The 18651-nt window shown below is 69.2% G+C and overlaps 1 protein-coding gene across 15 annotated transcripts; it reads left to right on the top strand.

The window, feature by feature from the left end:
• Positions 1-93: 93 nt before the first annotated feature.
• Positions 94-16437, top strand: TSPAN4 (tetraspanin 4). Of its 15 annotated transcripts, none has more exons than XM_070783287.1 (9): positions 94-161; positions 4437-4520; positions 6806-6885; positions 13480-13671; positions 13919-13993; positions 14826-14927; positions 15029-15160; positions 15252-15335; positions 16009-16437. In XM_070783287.1, the coding sequence occupies exons 3-9, from the start codon at positions 6823-6825 to the stop codon at positions 16075-16077; spliced, it is 717 nt and encodes a 238-aa protein (XP_070639388.1). In that variant the 5' UTR covers positions 94-161; positions 4437-4520; positions 6806-6822; the 3' UTR covers positions 16078-16437. The 15 variants fall into 15 exon arrangements, with proteins under 15 accessions (XP_070639388.1, XP_070639395.1, XP_070639392.1 ...); XM_070783294.1 differs by having other exon boundaries at positions 95-161; positions 4437-4529; XM_070783291.1 differs by lacking the exon at positions 94-161 and adding an exon at positions 233-372.
• The last annotated feature ends 2214 nt before the right edge of the window (positions 16438-18651 follow it).

Here is an 18651-nt window from a genome sequence, read left to right as displayed (position 1 = left end):
GTCCGGGGTCCAGGTCCGGGGACGGGTCCGCGGCGGGAGCCCCCCGCACGCGCCTTGGTACGTCCCGGCCTACGGCGTCCGCGCGGGGCCGCAAGGGCTCGGCGGCGGCGTTCGCGTTCCTCGTGCCCGGCTGACTGACGCCGCGGGCGGGCGCGAGGCAGGTACAGCGCCCCCGCCGGGACGCGGGCGGAGTGCGGCAGGGCCCGCCCCCGCGCCCGCGCCGGACCCGCGCGAATCGGCGCCCCGAGCGCAGAGCTCGAGCCGCGTTTCAGCAACAAGTTGCGAGCCGGGTCTGGGGCGCGGAGAGCGGCCAGAGGGGCCGGGCAGGGGGCGGCCTCTCCGCCTGGAGCCGCTGCCCGCCGGCACTCGGAGGTCTCTGCGCAGAGTCCGAGGGACCCTCGAGGTCGCCGCCTGGCCCGGGTCGCCCGCACAGTAACGGTCCCGGCCCGGTAGCTGCCCGTATCCCTGGAGGCGGGCGGGCGCGGGGCGACCCAGCCGGTGGGGGGCTCCGGCCGTCGCCGCGGTCAGCTTGGCCCCGCTCCTGCCTTCTTCCCGGGGGAGGCGCTGGCGGCCCAGGCCCCAGTCCGCGCTCGGCCGGGCGGGCGCCTGTGACCCGGGAGCGCCCGCTCTGCGGGTCAGGGGGGCGCTCGGGGTGTTAGGGTTAGAGCGGAGACTTGAAGAGGCGGGACAGAGGCTCTGGGAGCTGGAGGCGGTGGGGGTTTAAAGGGAGCGGGGTGGGGGGGGGGGGGGTGGCGCTGTGTCTCGGGAAGTGGCTAGAGGTGAGCCCCCTGATCCTGTGACTGGCGGCTGGGGAGGGCCGTGTGCACCGAGAAGCAAGGAAGGCTCCCTGGAGGAGGCGAGCTTTGGACTGAGGAGGGTGACCTAGGCACGGTGGCACCTGTGACCCAGGCACCTAGGCAGGGTCTCCTCACGTTTGCTGGCCTGGGGCGTCAGGGTCTCTGGTTGGGGTGGGTGGGCCCACCATGTTGGGTCCTAGGCGTCAGCTCAGAGTCCTCTTGGGGTGGGTGGTGGACTCTGACTGTAAGTCGAGGAGCATGGAGGTGGAGGTCCCAGGGTCCTGGGGAGGCTGGCCAGCGCTTCTGCCAGTCTGGAGTTTGGCTCTGGTCACCCTCCCCAGTGGCATTCACCGTCCCCCACCCTGCCACGTGCGGAGCCACGAGCAAAAGCCACTTCCCTGCCCTGCCTGCCCCCCCTCCCCAGGCTGACTGGACGCACATCCTGTCCCCGGCTGGGATGGGGCCTTGAGTCACAGTGGCCTGGGGTGGACCCAGGCTCAGCTGTAGAGGCGACCGTGTCTGCGGAGGTGAGGGGGACAGGCGGGGGGCTCTGATAGAGCAGGGGTGGGTGCGTGCGGGCTTCCTGGGGGAGGGGCCCCTGGCCCACCGCACCCCGCTCTGGCCCACCGCACCCCGCTCTGGCCCAGGGGCTGTTTACTCCCAGAGACTGAGGGGCGGGAGAGCCAAGTTGACATTCCTGGAATTCTGAGAACTGCGAGAACTGCGTGTGGATTTGGAGGGGGACTCCTCCCTGCAGCTCCCTGGTTTCCCAGGAGGGGCTTGCTGAGCGGCGTGGTGGCACAGGCCGCCAGCACACGTGTGCTCAGAGGCCCCTTGGGCACTTGGCCTCTGTGCCCACTCCGCCCTGGCTCAGGCCTGGCCAGGCTGGACCTGAGGACCCTGGGGGGCCTCACCTCAGCCTTCTCCCCCGCTGGGCCTTCTCCCTCCCTGTGGGTGCTGAGGGGGCAGGCTGGGCAGGGGCAGAGAGTGCCCCAAGGGCCTGCTGCACTTGTGAGGGCGCGGTGGGTGGGACAGGCCTGCGGCAGGGCCCCTGGGAGTGAGCGCAGATGTGGCCCAGGCCTCGGGCTTGGCCTGGAGATGGGCAGGGAGAGTGAAGCGCTGGGTTTCCAAGGAGGGGGGTCCTGCCCCCACGGGCGGGGGCACAGGACCGGGGCGGGGGTGGTGTTCACATGTGGTCTGGAACCCGTGCGCCCTACTTCCTGCCAGAGGAGGGTCACTTCAGGGCAGGGGGGGACAAGGGGAAACCCGCGATCCGAGCTTCAGCCACTGAGACCCTGTGGCCCGGGTGTTGTCCTGGAAACGCCACCTAAGAGACGGAGCCGCCCAGGAGGCAGCTGACCCTGCGCCCCGTCCTGGACCACAGCGTCCGCCTCCCCTTCTGTAAGGGGGAGGGGGCGAGGGTCCCAGCGCAGCCCCGAGCGCCCAAGCTCTGGCGGCTCTGGGTAAGCTGTGCTCACACGTGGGGGGCGGCGTGGTGAGCGGGGTGCGTGGATGCCTCGTCGGGGTTTGACGGGGTCGCCCACCTGCTGCACCCGCGGTGACCCTCTGGGCCCCGGGGGCTGGGGTACCGGGCGGTGTTTGCAGACCAGCTGTGCAACCTAGTGACCCTGTGGACAGGCAGGGCCCTTGAGGATGGCCCGCTCGGCCATGCATGGGGCTCCCAGAGAGCACTGGTGTACAGGGGGCGGGCTGGAGTGTCGGTGCCCAGGTGGGGAAGAGAGCTCCCAGGTCCCGGGGTGGCGGGAGGGTCCTGAGGGGAGCCCCTGTCCTCGGGGTTGGCCTCACTGGGCCCGGGGAAGTGCTGGAGGCCCCTGGGTGGCCTCTTCCATGGGGACCCCTCTCCTGGAGGCAGTGTCTTCCAGACCAGTGGGGGGAAGGCCTGTGGGCCTGGGTGCTTGCGTGCCCCTCCCCCGAGGTCGGGGGCTGAAGCAGCAGCAGGAAGGCGGCTCCGCAGGCCTGTTTGTGTTGGCGGGGCCTCCTGGCTCCTCTCAGCCGCCTCAGAGCCGGCAACCTGGGGGCCCGGGCTGGGCGGCCAGCTCGGCACCCTGAGCTGTGGGCATGCTCACCGGCTCTGCTGGGGCCCGCCCGCTGCAGGCCTCCAAGGTCGCCGGGCCAGCACTCACGGTGTTCGGGGAGGTCTTTCTCTGAGCTGGGCCTCGGTCTGGCCAGGTAGGTGCCCACACTCCCCCGGGCTCCCTCCTGCCCCTGCCCTGGGCCCCGGAGGGTCCCAGAGGCCCAGCCCGGGGCTGGCAGGCTGGGCAAGGGCTGTCTGGGCTTCTTGCTCTGCCCATCCTGATCACCTGCTGCGTGTGTGATTCTGGGGACCCAGGCCTGTGCGATCCTGCACACGGAGGAGGCCCAGAGCAGGCTGGGGGCAGGAGGCTTCCTGGAGGAGGAGGCCGGGCCAGGTGAGGCGTGGGGCCAGCCAGGTCCTGTCTGGCCCTGTAGCCGCCACCCCCACGACTGTAGGCTTGAGTCTGGGCTGCCCCGGATGGGGTGGGGCCCTGGGTTCACGGAGGGGCATGGCGGTCACCCGTGGAGGGTCCCGGGGCTGCACTGGGTGAGGGTCTAGAGGGGTCGGAGGCTGGGAGGGGTGTGGGTGGAGCTCTCCCTCAGGGCCTGGCTGGGAGGCCCATCTGCTGAGCCCAGGGCCGGGGGTTGCGGCTGTGGAGGCGGCCTCAGGGCTGGGGGCTGGGGGCGTGGGTTTCAGTGTCTGCAGTGTCGCTGTGAGCTCCGGAGAGGGGGCCCCCCTCGCGCCCCTGCCCTCTGTACTCCTGGGCCTGAGCCCCTCCCTGGGCGCGTCCTCCCTGGGCGCAGGGGCACAGGGGTCGCTGAGGCGGGGGTGGGGTCCTGGGCCTGGTCTGGGTGCCTCCTTTCTCACAGCGGTGGGTGCTGGTCACCCCCCGAGTGAGGGAATGGGTCTCAGGCTGCCAAGCCTCCACCCGCTCCGTGGCTTCACATCTGCCGCAGGTGTGGGTTTGAGAGGACGCGTGGCAGAGGGCGGCCCGGGAGCGGGTGGGCAGGGCGGCAGGCACATGAGCCTTTGCTGTCTGCTGCCGGCTGCTGGAAGACCACCAGCCCCCCACCCCGGCTGCAGGGAGCCCCTGTCCGAGGGGTCAGGCGTGGGGGCGGAGTGTGGCCTTGGCCCTCCTCCCCCGAAATACTTGGCTGGTAGGGGTGACAGAGTCCTCTCTTCATGCGAGTCCATTAAGTGCACATTAATGGGCCTCGTGACGCATCGTAGGCTGGCTCCGCGGGGAGGCTGGGGGCTCAGGGCGTCTGTCTCTGGGAAGCGAGAGGGCGTGGGGTGCAGGGCCCTGGGGGACGTGGACCATCAGGCTGGGCTCTGGGTTGTGGGGCCGCTGGGGGCTGGATGGCCTTCCGTCTGCTGACCACGTGTGTTGTCCGAGTGCAGCCCCGCGCGGGCACGCTTGTGCCTCCGGGCACCTCAGAGGGCGGGGAGGCAGCCCCCGGGCTGGGCCCTAAGTCTGAGCACATCGCCCCCGGCCCCCGGCCGCCCTCTCTCCCCGCAGGGGTCCTGCCCCGGGTGCAGAGCCCCTGCAGAGGCTGGGAACGAGCCGCAGCGTGGCCTCCACTCCGCCTGTCTTCCCTCCACAGAGCTGCGGCTTTGGCCTTGCTGACCGCTCACCTGCCGGCTGGCCAGCCCTCAGGACCACTGGGCACCGCCCGCCTTCTTCCCCGGTAAGCCAGGTAGGGCAGGGCCTCGCTGGTGGAGGTTCTCCTGGTCCCGGGACAGACCGGGACCCAGCCAGTCCGGTGTGGCCCTCTCGGTGTGTGTCCCGCTGCTGGGGGAGCTGCTGGGCGCCGGGGGCGGGGTCCCGGGGCTCGCCGGGCCGTGTGCTCTCGTCCGTGTTCCCGCTGGCCCCGGCATCCTTGGTTGTCTCCAGGGTGAATCTCAGCTCAGGCTCAGCGGCTCACGGCGGGGGCCGGAGCAGGGTTTTAGAGACTGGAGAGGGTTTTCAGGAATTCTGGGGCGTTGGCGTGGTGTTGGCCGAGTGAGGCAGGGGAGAGGGCACCCTGGGTGCTGGGTCCCTTGTGGCAACCAGCCAGCCTTGCGGTGGGCTGAAGGGTGGAGGGGAGGCTCCCGGCCCCCAGCCCTGTCTTCAGAGGCGCTGCCCTTCAGCCCGCCTGTGCCCACTGCGCCTCTCAGGGCCCTGAGTGGCTGTCCCTGGCTTGGGCGTGTGGCCTGGCAGAGTTGGGCCAAGGGGAGGTGGCCAGAGGCTGCTGGGGCCACCAGGTCACCAGGTCACCAGGGGTCACCGCTGCCACTCGCAGTCTATGCGGAGCCTGTGGGGACCCTCCACGGCTGGCCTCTCCACTGGGCCCGTGGTTGGCAGCGTGTCCCTTCTCGGGAGCCCAGCAGGGCTCAGGCTCGGTGTCCTCACTGTCGCTTTGTCGCTTCCCCCCAACTTCTTTTTCTCCCCTCCCCCTCCCCTCCCCGTTCCTTTCTTCCCTCTGAGTTCTGCTGACCTTGGGCGAGTTGAGTCCTTCCGTCCTCCGACTGCAGCTTCCTGCACCACCCGACAGGGTGGGTGCTGCCCTGCGTGGCCTTGGTGAGCGGGTAGACCCAGTCCAGGGCGGGGGCGTCCCTGCCTGTCGCACCACGCTCCCCGAGGCCGGGCCCCCTGCTGAACCGAGAGGAGGAGGGGGGCTGCAGGCAGGAGGGGCGGTGTCCGGGCCTCGGGTGGGGGTCTTCCCTCCACACCCAGGGCCTCCACCAGTGGGGTGGGCTGTGGGGGCACAGCAGAGGGGCGTCTGTCCCGTCTGCCTGCACAGCACCAGGGCACAGCACTCTGCCTGTGCAGGGGGCCTTGGAGCTCCAGTGTGCTGCCAGGGCTTGTGTGCAGGTGTCTGGGAGAGGCCGGAGTGATGTGATGGTCAGGGCACCTTCGTCAGAGATTATGGAGACTCTCCAGACAGTGGCAGCAGCATGTCCCGCCCGCGAGGAGTCCTGTGTGACTGCACGTCGCACGTGCCCAGGAAGCCAGGACCAGGGCGAGGGCAGAGGGTCCCGCGGGCTCTGGGCCTGGAGGGGCTGCCAGCCCTGCACACGCCTGTGGCCTGCCTTGGGCCCAGTGATGACTCCCACACCCTGCCTGGCGGGCTGGCCGCCCTCCGGGCTCCCCCTGCCCCGGCCCTTCCCGGAGGCTTGTCCTTCCCCTCTGCCTGGTCTCCCGGGACCGCCCCCGGCTGGGGTCCCCAGGCTGACCCATGGCCCCGCGCAGCCCTCGCCGGCCCGGGGTGCACCCCAGGTGTGTTCCGGCTGCGCCCCCTGCGCTGCCTCGATCGGGGCGGGGAGCCGGAGCTGCCCCACGTCGCCCCCAGGCAGCAAGTGGGTCACCCCTCATCTGCAAAGCGCTTTGCGTTTCGCGTGCGGTCGGAGGCCGCCGAACCCGGCCGCCAGCGGGGGTCCCGGCGCGCTGCGGCTTCCGGGCAAGGCCGGGGCGTCGCGCCAGGGCTGAGCGCTGCCGGCCCCGCGCGCCCAGCCCCCGCGGGCGCTCGGCGGGCGGGCGGAGGAGCGGCGGGCGGGGCGCGCCGGGGGCGGGGTCCGCGCGGGGCGGACCGGGGGCGGGCCGGGGCTGCGATTGGCCGGCGCGGGGCGGGGCGGCCAGAGCGGCGGGGCGGGGTCCGCGCGAGCCGCGCGGGCCGGGCAGGCCGGGGCTGCGGCGCGCGGGCAGGTGTCCGCGGCCCGCCGCGGGTCCTAGCGGAGCGGCGCGCCGGGTGTCCCCGCGGGCCGGGGCGGGGAGCCCGGCGGCCCCGCGCGATGCGCCGCTCGAGCACGGACGAGTCCACGTACCGGCGCAGCCCGTCGCCGCCGGGCAAGGAACCGGGCTTCGCGCGCGGCGGCCCCTTCTTCGGCCTGCACGCCAGCCCCGGCCCCAAGGCGGCCCAGGCGCGCTACACGTCGCCTAAGGGCAACAAGTACGTGGTCTTCTACCTGGACCTGTCCTTCATCTTCCTCCTAGAGCTGAAGCGCTGCAGCATGGCGCGCGGCTGCCTGCAGGGCGTCAAGTACCTCATGTTCGCCTTCAACCTGCTCTTCTGGGTGAGTGGCGGCGGGCCCGGGTCGCCGCTCCCGCTGGGGGGTGTGGCGGGACACTCGGGACGCTGGCTGGGGGTGTGTCTGGGATCGCTGGGGCCAGGGCAGCGCGGCTCCTGGGGGTTCCGGTACTGCTGGGGTCCGCCAAGTCTGCACCCTGGGCGGCCGCCCTGCATCTCCTCCGCTCTGTCTCTTGCTGAGACTGGACGTGTCCCACACCTGCCATGGGGCAGCGTGGGGCCCCGCTCCTGCTCTCTGCCGGGCCGCTGGCTCCTTCTCCGCCGTGCCCTCGCTCTTCGTGGGCACAGCCTCCCCAGCAGACCCGCCTTCCTGGCTCCAGGGACCGCACTTGCAGAGGGGCTGGGGGGTGGTGGGGCTGGGAGGGCGAGCCCTCCTCTGGACCGGCTCCTGGGCAGGACAGGGGCTGGGGCCAGCAGGAGTGCTGTCTGGCCCCTCTGCTGCACCTCCAGCCAGGTGGGGGCTTCTCTAACTTTCTCCAAGGTGGCTGGGTTTGCTCAGATGAGGTGCTTGTGTCCAGGGTCAGAGCTGTTGGTGCTACAGGGGGGCCCCGTCCCTCGAAACACCCCAACACTGGAGGACAGAGTTGCCGTCCAGACCCAGGTGGGGGGGCTGGGCGTGCCTGCGGGGTGTCACACTTGCACGGGGAGCAAACCCGGCCGGGCCTGGGGTCCCACAGCCGGGCTGCAGGGCCTGTGGGGAGATGATGCCAAGGTCAGCCGCTCCATTGATAATTCCTGACGCGGCTCTCCTTCCATGGTGAGAGCATGGGGGTGTGGCTGTCCTTCCTGCGGGGGCTCTGGACCCCAGAAGGAGGCCGCCGACTGTAAACTCGTTCGCCTGAGCTCCACTTACCGCAAAAGGCTCAGAAAGCACCACCTTGCTGCACCTCCTGCCTCTCCTGGGCTCTGGCCTAAGAAGTACGAGGTCGCTGGGAAGAGGGGGAGGCTCCTGCCCCAGTTGCCCACCTCCCCAGGGGTCACTCAAAAGGTCGTTCTCTGCAAGGAGCTCCTGGGAGGGGCGGGCCTGGAGCTGAGAAGCCCCCAGAGGCCAGGAGCGAGCAGCAGAGGCAGCTGAGGCTGCGCTCTGCCCAGGAGTGAGGGGTGCGGCTGTCTCCTCCTCACGGGGCCCTGGCCAGGAGCAGGGCACCAACCAGGATCGGGGGCACTGGCCAGGACCGGGGGGGGGCACCGACCAGGAGCAGGGCACCGGCCAGGAGCGGTGGACACCGGCCAGGAGCGGGGGGCTGCAGCCAGGAGCGGCGGGCACCGGTGTGGCGAGCGGCGGGCAGCTGGCAGGGTCAGTCTGCCCCGGGCAGTGTGACGGGAGAGGGCTGCAGGTGGCCGTGTGACTGGTGAGCAGGAAGGGCGGTGGGCGGATGGGGGATGGGCGGGGGCAGGGGGAGTTCCCGGGGAGGCAGGACCTGCTTCTCCACCTGCCCCCACCCCGCCTTCTCAGAGCGGGGGTATCTGCTTGTTGGGAGGAGGAGAGGGGGCCCTCGAGGGGCCTGTGCCCGGGGGGCAGCCCCCCAAAAGGCCCGGCAGAGCTGTCTCTGCCCTGTGAACCCCGAAGGCGCCTCCAGCCCAGCTGCAGGGCGGACACGCTCCAGTGATTCCTGCCCTGGGTGCCATCCTCAGCCCTGGAAAGAACAAGTCAGGAACCCCTGGGGACCCTCTCCAGGGCTAGAAAATCCAATCCCTTTATTATCCAATTACACTTCCCGGCCAGGTGCCCTGGCCCGGGGGCTGGCTTGGTCCCTCCACACCCCACCTTGGTGCCTGGCGGGGATCTGCAGTCGGAGAGAGGACCCCCAGGAAACACTGAGGCCAGGGGTGGTGAGCATGGCTGGGGGGCTGGCCGGACCCCACCCCGCTGGGCCCAGTGCAGGTGTCAGCCGGGCCCTTGCTGCTGCTGACGGGGCTGTGGAGGGGGCAGAGCCCCCCTTTCTCGGGATCGGCACGTTGCTCTCTGGGGGTGCTGAGCCCCCACTGGAGGTATGTTTTGCCCCGGTGTTTCCCACTCGGGAGCAGCTGAGGGAGGTGGGACGCCGCTCGCAGGTCGAGCTGCGGTGCCCCTGGGGCCCCTCTTGCGCCGCAGCCCAGCAGGGTACACTTGCCCTTGAGTCACCCCAGAGCCCCCTTCTCCACTGCAGACCCAGCGGGCCCACCTCGCACCCGGCTCTCTCCGCCTGGGCCTAAGCCGGCCTCCCCAGAAGCGCCTCCTGCCCCTCCTGTCCGTCCTGGGGTCCTGGCTGAGTGTGGGGAGGGGGCTGGCTCTGGAGGCTACCGTGCTCTGCTGGACGGGTCTTCCCTGGGGGCTCCTGGACGGGGGCCGGAAGGGCCGCGCTGGGACCTCCAGCTGCAGGTGCTCGTGTGAATCTGCTGGGTCTTGTGTGGCCTGCGGGTCAACAGCGTGGCTCAGGAGAGTCGATGGTATCCTCGGTGCTTGCGAAGGGGTGCCCTGAGATAGAGCAAGGCCCAGGTGGGCTGCAGGGGGCACAGGGTGGGGTGAGGCCCAGGTGCTGGCCAACCCCCAGACTGTCCACCCACCCAGGGCCGCCGGGCCCTCCAGGGGAGGCACAGCCCCACTGGGGACACCGCCGCCTTCCAGGGGCACCGCTACCTTCCAGGCGTGCAGGCGGTGGGCAGCTTAGGGCTGGGGTCCCTGAGTCAGGGGGATCCCCTGGGGAGGAGGGCTGTGTGCGGGGATCGGGAGGTGCGGTGGGGCTGAGCAGCCCCTGGGCACTCTCCCTGCCCCTCCCCAGCTCTGGGGGGTGCTCAGGGCTCCCCGGGGTAGTTTCTGCAGCCATGGGGGTGGTCTTGGTGGTGGGCGTGGTCCTGAATGGAGGCAGGGCTGGTTCTGAAAGGTGAAGATGCTCCCATGACTGGCTGGGCCTCAGCCTGCAGCCGGCTGCTCCCGGGCGTGGTTAGCTTTGCTGCGTCCCCCAGCCCTGTCCAGGCAGGAGCGCTCCCTGCCCTGCCTCCCCCGCAGCGCGGGCCGGGCCTCCCTGGTTCCCTGGGCAAGTCCTACTCTCTGTGGATCCTGTGTCCCCCCCCGACCAGCCCAGGGGGCGCCTGGTTTTCCCCCTTGAGGAGCTGCAGACTGAGGCCCAGGCTCTGGTCCCGGTCTCCCAGAACGGTGAGAGAGGGCCCGAGGGCCAAAGGGCGCTGCGGACCTGGGACCACCCCCGCTGGCACCCCTGCCCTCGGGGAAACAGGCCAAGGGCCCTGCTGGAGGCCATGGCGCAGGGCCGGGGGTCTGCGGGCCTCAGCCCCCGTGACTGCTCTTGGCTCGGGCTTTTTGGGGGGGGGGGTGCTGGGGGAGGCTGTGTGTCCGGGTTCCGCTTTCTTCCTGCAGCAGGGAGGGGGCGGGGTGGTGGGGGTCCTGCTGCCGGCGACCATGAGCCGGGGTGGGTGGTAAGAGTGTGGGAAGCTGGGGTCCTTGGCTGTCCCGGGTCAGGTCAGGGGTCAGGATGCCCCAGGACGGCTGTCCCGCCTGAGGCCCATCTCTGGGGCCAGCAGCTGGAAGACAGGGCCTCTGCGGCCCGGGGTTGGTCCCCTGTGGCGGCAGCGGTGGGTCTCCCTGTCCCACCCCTACCAGCACGCCAGCTCCCTCCGATCAGGGACTCGGTGGTTTCTCACATGGGGTGGGGGTGGCAGCAGTTGGTCAGAGACCTCGGGAGCTGTTTGGGGCAGAGAGGTGTGGCTTCAGCCCCTAAGGGGGCCAGGGGGCAGTGGAGAGGCCCCGGGGCCTGTGTGGGGGTGCAGCCCTAGCTCCCTGCTGAGGTCCTGCCCATCTGCTCCCCAGCTGCCCCGGAAGGGCAGCCCCCTCCTCTCGGACACCGGTCTGGGGGCGGGGTCTGTGGGCTGGCGCTGGCCCCTCTCTCGCAGCCTGGAGGGACGCAGGGCTTTCTGGAGTGTAAGGAAAACAATAACAGTCAGTTGCATAGATTCTTTGTTTATGGCCGCGCGGCACGTGGGCTTCGAGTTCCCGGACTGGACCAGGGATTGTGCCCACTGCTCTGCAGGTGCAGAGTCTTCCCCGCTGCGCCGCTGGGGCAGCCCCTTCGTTGCACAGAGTTTCCGCTCCCCACCAGGGTGGTGCCCGAGCCCCAGCATTCAGGCCCCCAGCCCCTACCCTGGGCACCTGCAGACCTGATTTCTAGCCCAGGGGACAGGTTTTTCCACCCTTGAACTTCACAGAGATGGGCTCCTCCCTTCCCCTGGGGCTGTTCTTGGCTGGGAGGGGGATGTCACCCCACTGTGCCCGGCCCCACCCCCGAGATGGTGCCAGCTGCCTGGTGAGGGGCTTCTGACACACACTTGGCCCCTGTGGGCACCTGGCCCTTCACCCCGTTCCAAGGATCGGGCCAGCTGCCCGGCCATCTGCCATGCCGAGCCACGTGACTGGAGGGCTGGCGCCCCCGTGGGCCTCACCAAGGGGCCCCACCTGCCTAGCCCTAGGCCAGTCCCCCAAAATATGGACAAGAAAAGAGACAGCAGGAGGTGGGGAGCGCGTGCCAGGCTGGGCACAGGGGGTAGGGTGTGCACTCCAGGTGTGAGATGGAGACAGGATGGCCCTGGGGACTGCAGGGGTGGGATGGGGGGTCTGGGGGGTGCTGCCGTGGAGTGGGGGTCTGCTCCTGGGCCCCAGCAGGGCTGGGGAGGGGCAGGGAGGACACAGTGGGATGGGGTGGGGTGGTGTCCCTTGCCCGCTGCTGCCCACGGGCCCGTCCTGGGAGGGACCTCAGGCGCTTCTGCGTTGCTCCTCCGTCTGGGTTTCACAGGGCCCGTTTCCCCCGTACTCGGAGGCTGTAATCTTCCTGCCAAAATGTTTTAAAAGCTGCCTACACAGAAGCAGCTTCACAATTACAGGTAATTTTCTTACCCACGTGCCCGCATCGCGTTCACGCGGTTGTTGGTGGCTGGTCTGTGCCTGAGTGCGGAGGGCCGGGTGACGTGTCTGGGTGTCACCGTGGGCCAGGTCCGCATCACGGCGTGTGTGAGGCTGCCCCGGGTGATGCCCTCCTGGGCGGGCCCAGCCCTGCAGGACGCTCCCCCCAGATGGCCTCCCGTGACCCTCCCCAGGTCCCCGCGGGGCCAGGGGCTCGGAGGCGCTTGTCCTGTGGACCAGAGCTGTCCGTGCCGACCTCAAGGGCGGAGCCAGCTGGCTGGCTGTTGGGTTTTAGAGGAAGGTGCTCCCCTCTGCTCAGAGTCAGCCCCGCACCCCCCACCAGCGCCAGCCTCGGGGCTTGGCCTGGGCTGAGCCCCTGGAGCGGGAGAGGGTGTGCCCGGTCAGCAGGGATGGGCAGGCGTGGGACCAGGGTGCCTGCTTCGGCTTCTTCCGGGGGGGCAGCCCCTGCCCCTGACCTGGGTCCCCCCTCTGCTGCGACGCTGGGTGGAGGCCAGGGGAGACCGTCCGTGTGTGTGGTCCACATGGGCACCTGGAGAGCCCATGGACCTGGGGTGGCCCTGAGCACCCGTTTCCTGCCCGTCGGCTGGTGGGAGGGCTCGTGACCCTCGCCCGTCCCAGCCTCTTCAGGGTCCCCTGATGGCGCCCCCAGGCAGGGGCGAGTGCCCTGCTGCCTCAAGTGGCCTTGCCTGTGGTCAGCACTGTGGACAGCTCTGTCCCTGCACCTGGTGGGGGCCTGCCACATGGGGGTCATCCCTCTCCCACAGGAGGGGCGCACACACGCGTGCACACGTCTCCTTATGGGGACACACGCACGTGTGCACACGTCTCCTTATGGGAACATACACACACACTTTCACACATCTCCTTATGGGGACACGCTCACATCTTCTTATGGGGACACGCTCATGTGTGCACACGTCTCCTTATGGGAACACACACTCTCACACGTCTCCTTATGGGGACACACACGTGTGCACACATCTCCTTATGGGAACACACACTCTCACACGTCTCCTTATGGGGACACACACGTGTGCACACATCTCCTTATGGGGACACACACGTCTCCTTAGGGGACGCTCACATCTCCTTATGGGGACACACTCAAGTGTGCACACGTCTCCTTATGGGAACACACACTCTCACACGTCTCCTTACGGGGACACACTCACGTGTGCACTCTCCTAATGGGGACACAACACACATGTGTCCTTATAGCCAGCAGACCCTGCCCAGCCTGGACACACACACAGACACACACTTCCTTACGGTCAACAGACCCTGCCAGCCTTGGGCTTGAGCTCCCATTTCATCTTGGGGCATCCCCAAGGCTTCAGAGTCCCAGCTGGCTCTGGCTCCCCACCCCTCTGGCCGCCCCCGCCCCCCCGGGGCCAGGCGTCTCCCCGGATTCATCACCGCCTGGCCTCCCCTGCCTCTTCCTCCTGTTTGAATCGATTTTTGTAAGGAGCAATTATGAAGTTCAGTAAAAGCTGCAGTGGTCGGGGGAGCGGGCCAGGGAGTGGGCTGGTGTGGGCTTGGGGGCAGCCCCTCCGGGGGGACGGCTGGGGCCCAGGATGCATGGGGGGACCCAGTGCGGCCGGCAGGCCAGGTGGTCAGCGGGCGCCTGGCGGGCTCCTCACCTGCGCCCCCCTCTGCGCCCTGGCCCAGCTGGGCGGCTGCGGCATCCTGGGCGTGGGCATCTGGCTGGCAGCCACGCAGGGGAACTTCGCCACCCTGTCCTCCTCCTTCCCGTCGCTGTCGGCCGCCAACCTGCTCATCGTCACCGGCGCCTTCGTGATGGCCATCGGCTTCGTGGGCTGCATCGGGGCCATCAAGGAGAACAAATGCCTCCTGCTCACCGTGAGTCCAGTGGGGGAGCAGGCCGGGCGGGGGGCGGCCCTGACAGACACAGGCGCACGTGTACACGTGCCCCCACACGTGTGCCAGGCACAGCCCCTCCGACTGGCACTGGGCCTGTTTTCTCCGAGACCCCCTCCCAGCTCCTGTCCCAGCCCTCTCAGCCCCCAGGACCCTGTGCGGGGCGGGTGGGGCCGTCCGTGCGAGCCAGGTGGGCCGCACGGCTGAGGCTGGCGGTCCCGGCCCGCAGTTCTTCGTGGCCCTGCTGCTGGTGTTCCTGCTCGAGGCCTGCATCACCATCCTCTTCTTCGCCTACACTGACAAGGTACAACTGCCCCATGGCGGGCACGGGGCTGCACCCTCCCAGAGGCAAGGGGGCGGGAGGGGCTGAGAACCGACCCTAGGGACCCCAGCTCTGCATGGACAGACGCCGGGCCCAGCCCGGCTCTGGTTACAACCACAGGTCCTGGCGGCCAGGCCTGGGGGGGACAGCAGGGCCTCGGAGGCTCCAGAGCCTGAGCACCCAGGTGGCCCGTCTTCAGCTGCGCGTCAGCTCGATGGGGATGTCTCCCACCCCCCTGCTGTTGCTTAATGACACATGTGAGGGTGCATTTACATGTTTTATTCTCTGGCTATACCCCAAGACTTACTTTTTGTTCATCTGGTTTAGCTCTGGCTACTGGAGCTCTGTGGCTCCCACATCCCTTACCTGCTCCTCCGACACCTCTGCTAAGAGACACTCCCCACATCTATCCTGGGGGGCCCCTGCCCCAGCCCTGGAATCTGCCATTTCTCCAGGGAGCCTGGTTCCTTTATGGAGAACGAACGGTCTTAGTAACCAAGATCTGGGCCTTGTTGGCCGGCCATGCAGAGCCGTGGGTCCCGGTGGGCGTGTGCAGACGCTGCCCTGGGTGTTCGGTGCCTGTCTGTCTCCATCTGCAAGTTAACTGCCATAAGCTCGTGCTGATGCGTCTGACTCGGATCCCGTCATTAGCACCACGAGAGGCCCAGGGAGACTTTGGGGTGCCAGAGCTTGGTGGTGCCTTCTGGGAGGGGTGACTGCAGGGAGGTGGACAGAGGGCACCGGGGGCCAGCGTGGGCGCGGGTCTGGCCGAGGTAGGTGGAGCTGGCCGCAGCGTGGCCCTGCCGTCCTGCAGATCGACAGGTACGCCCAGCGGGACCTGAAGAAAGGCCTGCACCTGTACGGCACCCCAGGCAACGTGGGCCTCACCAACGCCTGGAGCATCATCCAGACCGACGTGAGGCAGGGCGGGGCGGGGCGGGGGCCGGCCGGTGTGGCCGGGGGAGGGGGAGGGCGGGACCCCTCCGTGCACAGTCCCAGCCCACCTCTCTCCCGCAGTTCCGCTGCTGCGGGGTCTCCAACTACACCGACTGGTTCGAGGTCTACAATGCCACACGCGTTCCTGACTCCTGCTGCCTGGAGTTCAGCGAGAGCTGCGGGCTGCACGCACCCGGCACCTGGTGGAAAGCGGTGAGTCTGTTCCCTCCGGCCAGCCACGGCCCAGGCCCCTGGGGGCGAAGGGCCGACCTCGCCGCCCCCGTGACGCCGACTCTTCCTCCAGCCGTGTTATGAGACCGTGAAGATGTGGCTCCAGGAGAACCTGCTGGCCGTGGGCGTCTTTGGGCTGTGCACGGCCCTGGTGCAGGTAGGAGGGGCCCCACCCCAACCCTGAGCCCGAAGAACAGGGCAGCAGAGGAGCCTGGGTCCCCAGCAGAGGTGCAGGGGGCCTCCTGGGGGATTGTCAAAGACGGCATCCACGGGGAGGTGACCTGTGACACCTCAGGGACAGACTCCTGAGCTGAGGGTCTGATCTCCTCATGGACGGAAGCACAGCCTGGGTGCCTCTGCTGAGGTCTGTGCACCAGCTGTGTCCCCACACCCCTGCCCAGGGCTCTGGGGGGAGGGGGTGGTCCCAGGACTGCCCAGTGCGGAGTGAAGGCGGGCAGTGCAGACCCTGGTGAGGCCCGGCCGGCCAGCCCTAGCTCCCCAGCTTTCATGCAAGACCTGAGTGCCAGCCCCAGGGGTAGCACCAAGCAGCGTCAGGGCAGCCCGTTTCTGGAGTGCAGGCAGAGGTCACAGCCAGACACTCCCAGAGGGGTGATCGCAGTCAGAGGAGTGGAGGGCAGCTGTTGGGGGCCCAGCCTGGAACTCCTAGGCCCTGAGACCAGCGGGGCCCAGGGTGGCCAAACCCACTCCAAGGGGAAAGCGGGTCTGGGTCCGGCCCACGGGGCGCCTCTAGGCCCCCAGGCCCGAGGCTTCCCCGGGGGCCACTGGCCGTGGTCCTGAGCGGCCCTGCCCGGCCCCTGCTGTCCCCGCAGATCTTGGGCCTGACCTTCGCCATGACCATGTACTGCCAGGTGGTGAGGGCAGATGCCTACTGTGCGTAGCCGCCAGCTGCCCACCACCCTGCTTTGCTGCCAAAGGACGTCGCCCACCCCCCCGCCCCCCCAGGAGCTGGACCTCTCACCAGCCTGGGCCTGGGAGCCCCTAGGACTCCTGGCCTCAGGAGCGCTGTACCCAAGCGGGCGTGGGGCTGGGGTCCACGGGGGCTTCTGGCGCTTTTCTTGCCCAAGTGTTCTCCAGGGCAGTGTTTCCCCACCAGCCCTGTCTGGGTTGGGGTGGGAGATGAGGGGCTCCCCGCTGGCCCTGGTGCTGGAGACAGGCTGCAGGCTGCTCCCCCACACCCCACAGCGGGGCCACGGCAGGCTCCAGGCACGTCTAATAAAGTGTGGGCAGCAGCCCCCCCACCCCGTGTGTCTCAGTGCCTGACCCCGGGGAGCCACACCCAGGCGGACCCTGTGGGCCCTGCACCCACTCCCACTGCCTGGTGCTTGGAGCGGGGCTCCTGGACGGGCATGGCCCCCCTGCCTGCACGGGTCAGCAAGGAGGCCCGGGGGGTGGGCTCCACGCTGTGGCAGAGGGGCCCCGAGTCTTGCTGACCCACCTGTGGCGGGTGCTGTGGGCGCTCCGTCTCCGTGCCCCGCTCCTGACTTGGGGGTGCTCCCCCAGCCTCAGGGCCGCCGCCTCCCCCAGGGGTGTCCTGAAATGGAGCTCAGCCCCTCCCTTTCCCCTTCGTTCTGTTCTTGTCTTGTTCCTGAAAGCTTCATCCCTAAGTGTCACTCGTGGGTTTTGTGAATAAAATGGGCTTTTGGGATGGAAACAGCCGTCACAGGGCCCAAACTGGGGAAACGGCTGAAGTGCACGGAGGCACCTCGGAGACGGGGATGGGACTCCTGGGCGTGGAGGCTGGGGGGGGCACTCTCTGGGGCACCTAACCCCCTGCCCCCGGCCCGTGGCAGGCTGCTCGGCCTCCAGCCCCTCCCCCAGCGCCCGCAGGCCCACCCTGCCAACCACCCCCACATCCCTGCAGTGCGGCACACCTGCCCTGAGGACGCCTGGCCGGCCACTTACTACCGCACAGCTCAGACCACCAGGGCGCCTGGCCCCTCCCGGCCGCCCACCCCGTCCCATCCCATCCCCATGTCCCCCCTGTCCTCCGTGGAAACCCCCAGAACACCAGGGGTGGTCAGAAGTAACAGCAGATCACACCTGGGAACGTCTAGGCGCCACAGGAAGCAAGTGGAAGTGAGAATGTTCCAGCCAAGCCGTCCCCCAGCCCCGCTGGCGCCCTCTGCCCCGTGCCCACGGCCCGCTCACGCCCCTGTCCACCTCCGCCTACGAGGCCCCTGCGTGGTGGGCTCTGCCGCCCGTGTCTCGGGGACGACTGGCAGGCCCCCGACTCCGCTTCCCCTCTGGCTCCGCGGGACGCAGGGGGCCCTTGTCTCCAAGGCCACCCTGCCCGCAGCCTTGTGTGGGTCCCCTGCCTCCGGGGGGTTCCCGGGCTCCCCCTTCCGGATGCCCGCAAGGGTACAGTGCCAGGCCGGCCTTCCCAGCTCCGTGCCCTTTGCTGGTTCCCTCATCCTCCAACCCAGGCCGAGGAGCCTTCTGCCCGGTGTCAGATCACCCCCCGTCTCCACATCCACAGGTACTGACCACGCCGACCCCATGGTGGGTCTGTCCCCTACACCAGAACCCAGGGCCCCTCCCGGCCCAGTCCTCACCCTTCCACCCAGCTCCTCACAGCACGGGGACCAGCCAGTGCCTACAGCCCCACCCCTGGGGGCCCGGCAGGGTGGGGCCTGGGGGGGCATTGGACCCACCATCTCAAAGAGCCCATCCGCACCCACTGACCTAAATGGGGTGCCCAGGCGGGCTGCCCCTCAGCCAGTCTGGGGTCTTCTGTGAGACCCACACCACGAGCTGCAGGGCTCTTCCTCGGGACAGCTTGCGAGGGTCCAGCCGGGCCACGACCCCGAAGATGAGACCTAGCCTCTTAGAACCCCCCCAGCAAGCTCCCCAGGGCCGCGCCCGCGCTCACGGCCATTATCTGGCCAGCAGCACTGTCACAGAGGGACCCTCTGCGTGGAGCCGGTGGGCCTGGTCAGCTGTCCTTCAACTCCCAGCAACAGCACTTCTTCCCAACATGCCCTCCTGGTAGAACAGCCATACCTGGGGGCAGCGGCCCGCAGTGAGCTGTCAGTGGCCACAGCCTACGCCCTGCCCTGGGGGTGGGGCCTGCCTCTCTGAGCCTCGGTTTCCGCAATGTGCCTCCACGCCTCTGCCACGTGGTGCCCAGCAAGCTCCTGGGCAGGCAGGCCAGGTCCCTTTGTGTGGCCCTGGGGTGACGCCTGCCTGAGCGTCCACAAGCAGGGCACCTGGCGTTGCCCTGGAGCCTCTGAACCCTCAGGGACTGCAGACCACGCGGGACTCCACCGCCTGTGCGGTGGGGACTATGGACCCTGCCTCACCAGACAGCGGAGGCCAGGCAGCCAAGGCCGGGTGGAGGGTCTGCATCCTTAGCCTCCCCCGGCCCTGCTAGGACTCCCCACCCCAGGTCAGGGCCCTGAGGGGCCTGGGTCCCCAGCCTGCTCGGTTCCCGCGGCAGCCACAACACACACAGA

This window comes from Bos indicus, chromosome 29 (genome assembly GCF_029378745.1).
Source record: "Bos indicus isolate NIAB-ARS_2022 breed Sahiwal x Tharparkar chromosome 29, NIAB-ARS_B.indTharparkar_mat_pri_1.0, whole genome shotgun sequence".
NCBI classification, from domain to species: domain Eukaryota; kingdom Metazoa; phylum Chordata; class Mammalia; order Artiodactyla; family Bovidae; genus Bos; species Bos indicus.
Note: the sequence above shows the minus strand (reverse complement) of the source record. Positions and strands in the feature narration are given on the sequence as shown.

What these genes read in the sequence shown, in the direction of transcription:
- TSPAN4 (XM_070783287.1), top strand. Translation starts at nt 6,823, where the DNA reads ATGGCGCGCGGCTGCCTGCAGGGCGTCAAGTACCTCATGTTCGCCTTC. An exon ending in CCTTCAACCTGCTCTTCTGG is followed by an intron (nt 6,886 to 13,479) that starts GTGAGTGGCGGC and finishes GCCCTGGCCCAG; the next exon opens with CTGGGCGGCTGCGGCATCCT. An exon ending in TGTGCACGGCCCTGGTGCAG is followed by an intron (nt 15,336 to 16,008) that starts GTAGGAGGGGCC and finishes CTGTCCCCGCAG; the next exon opens with ATCTTGGGCCTGACCTTCGC.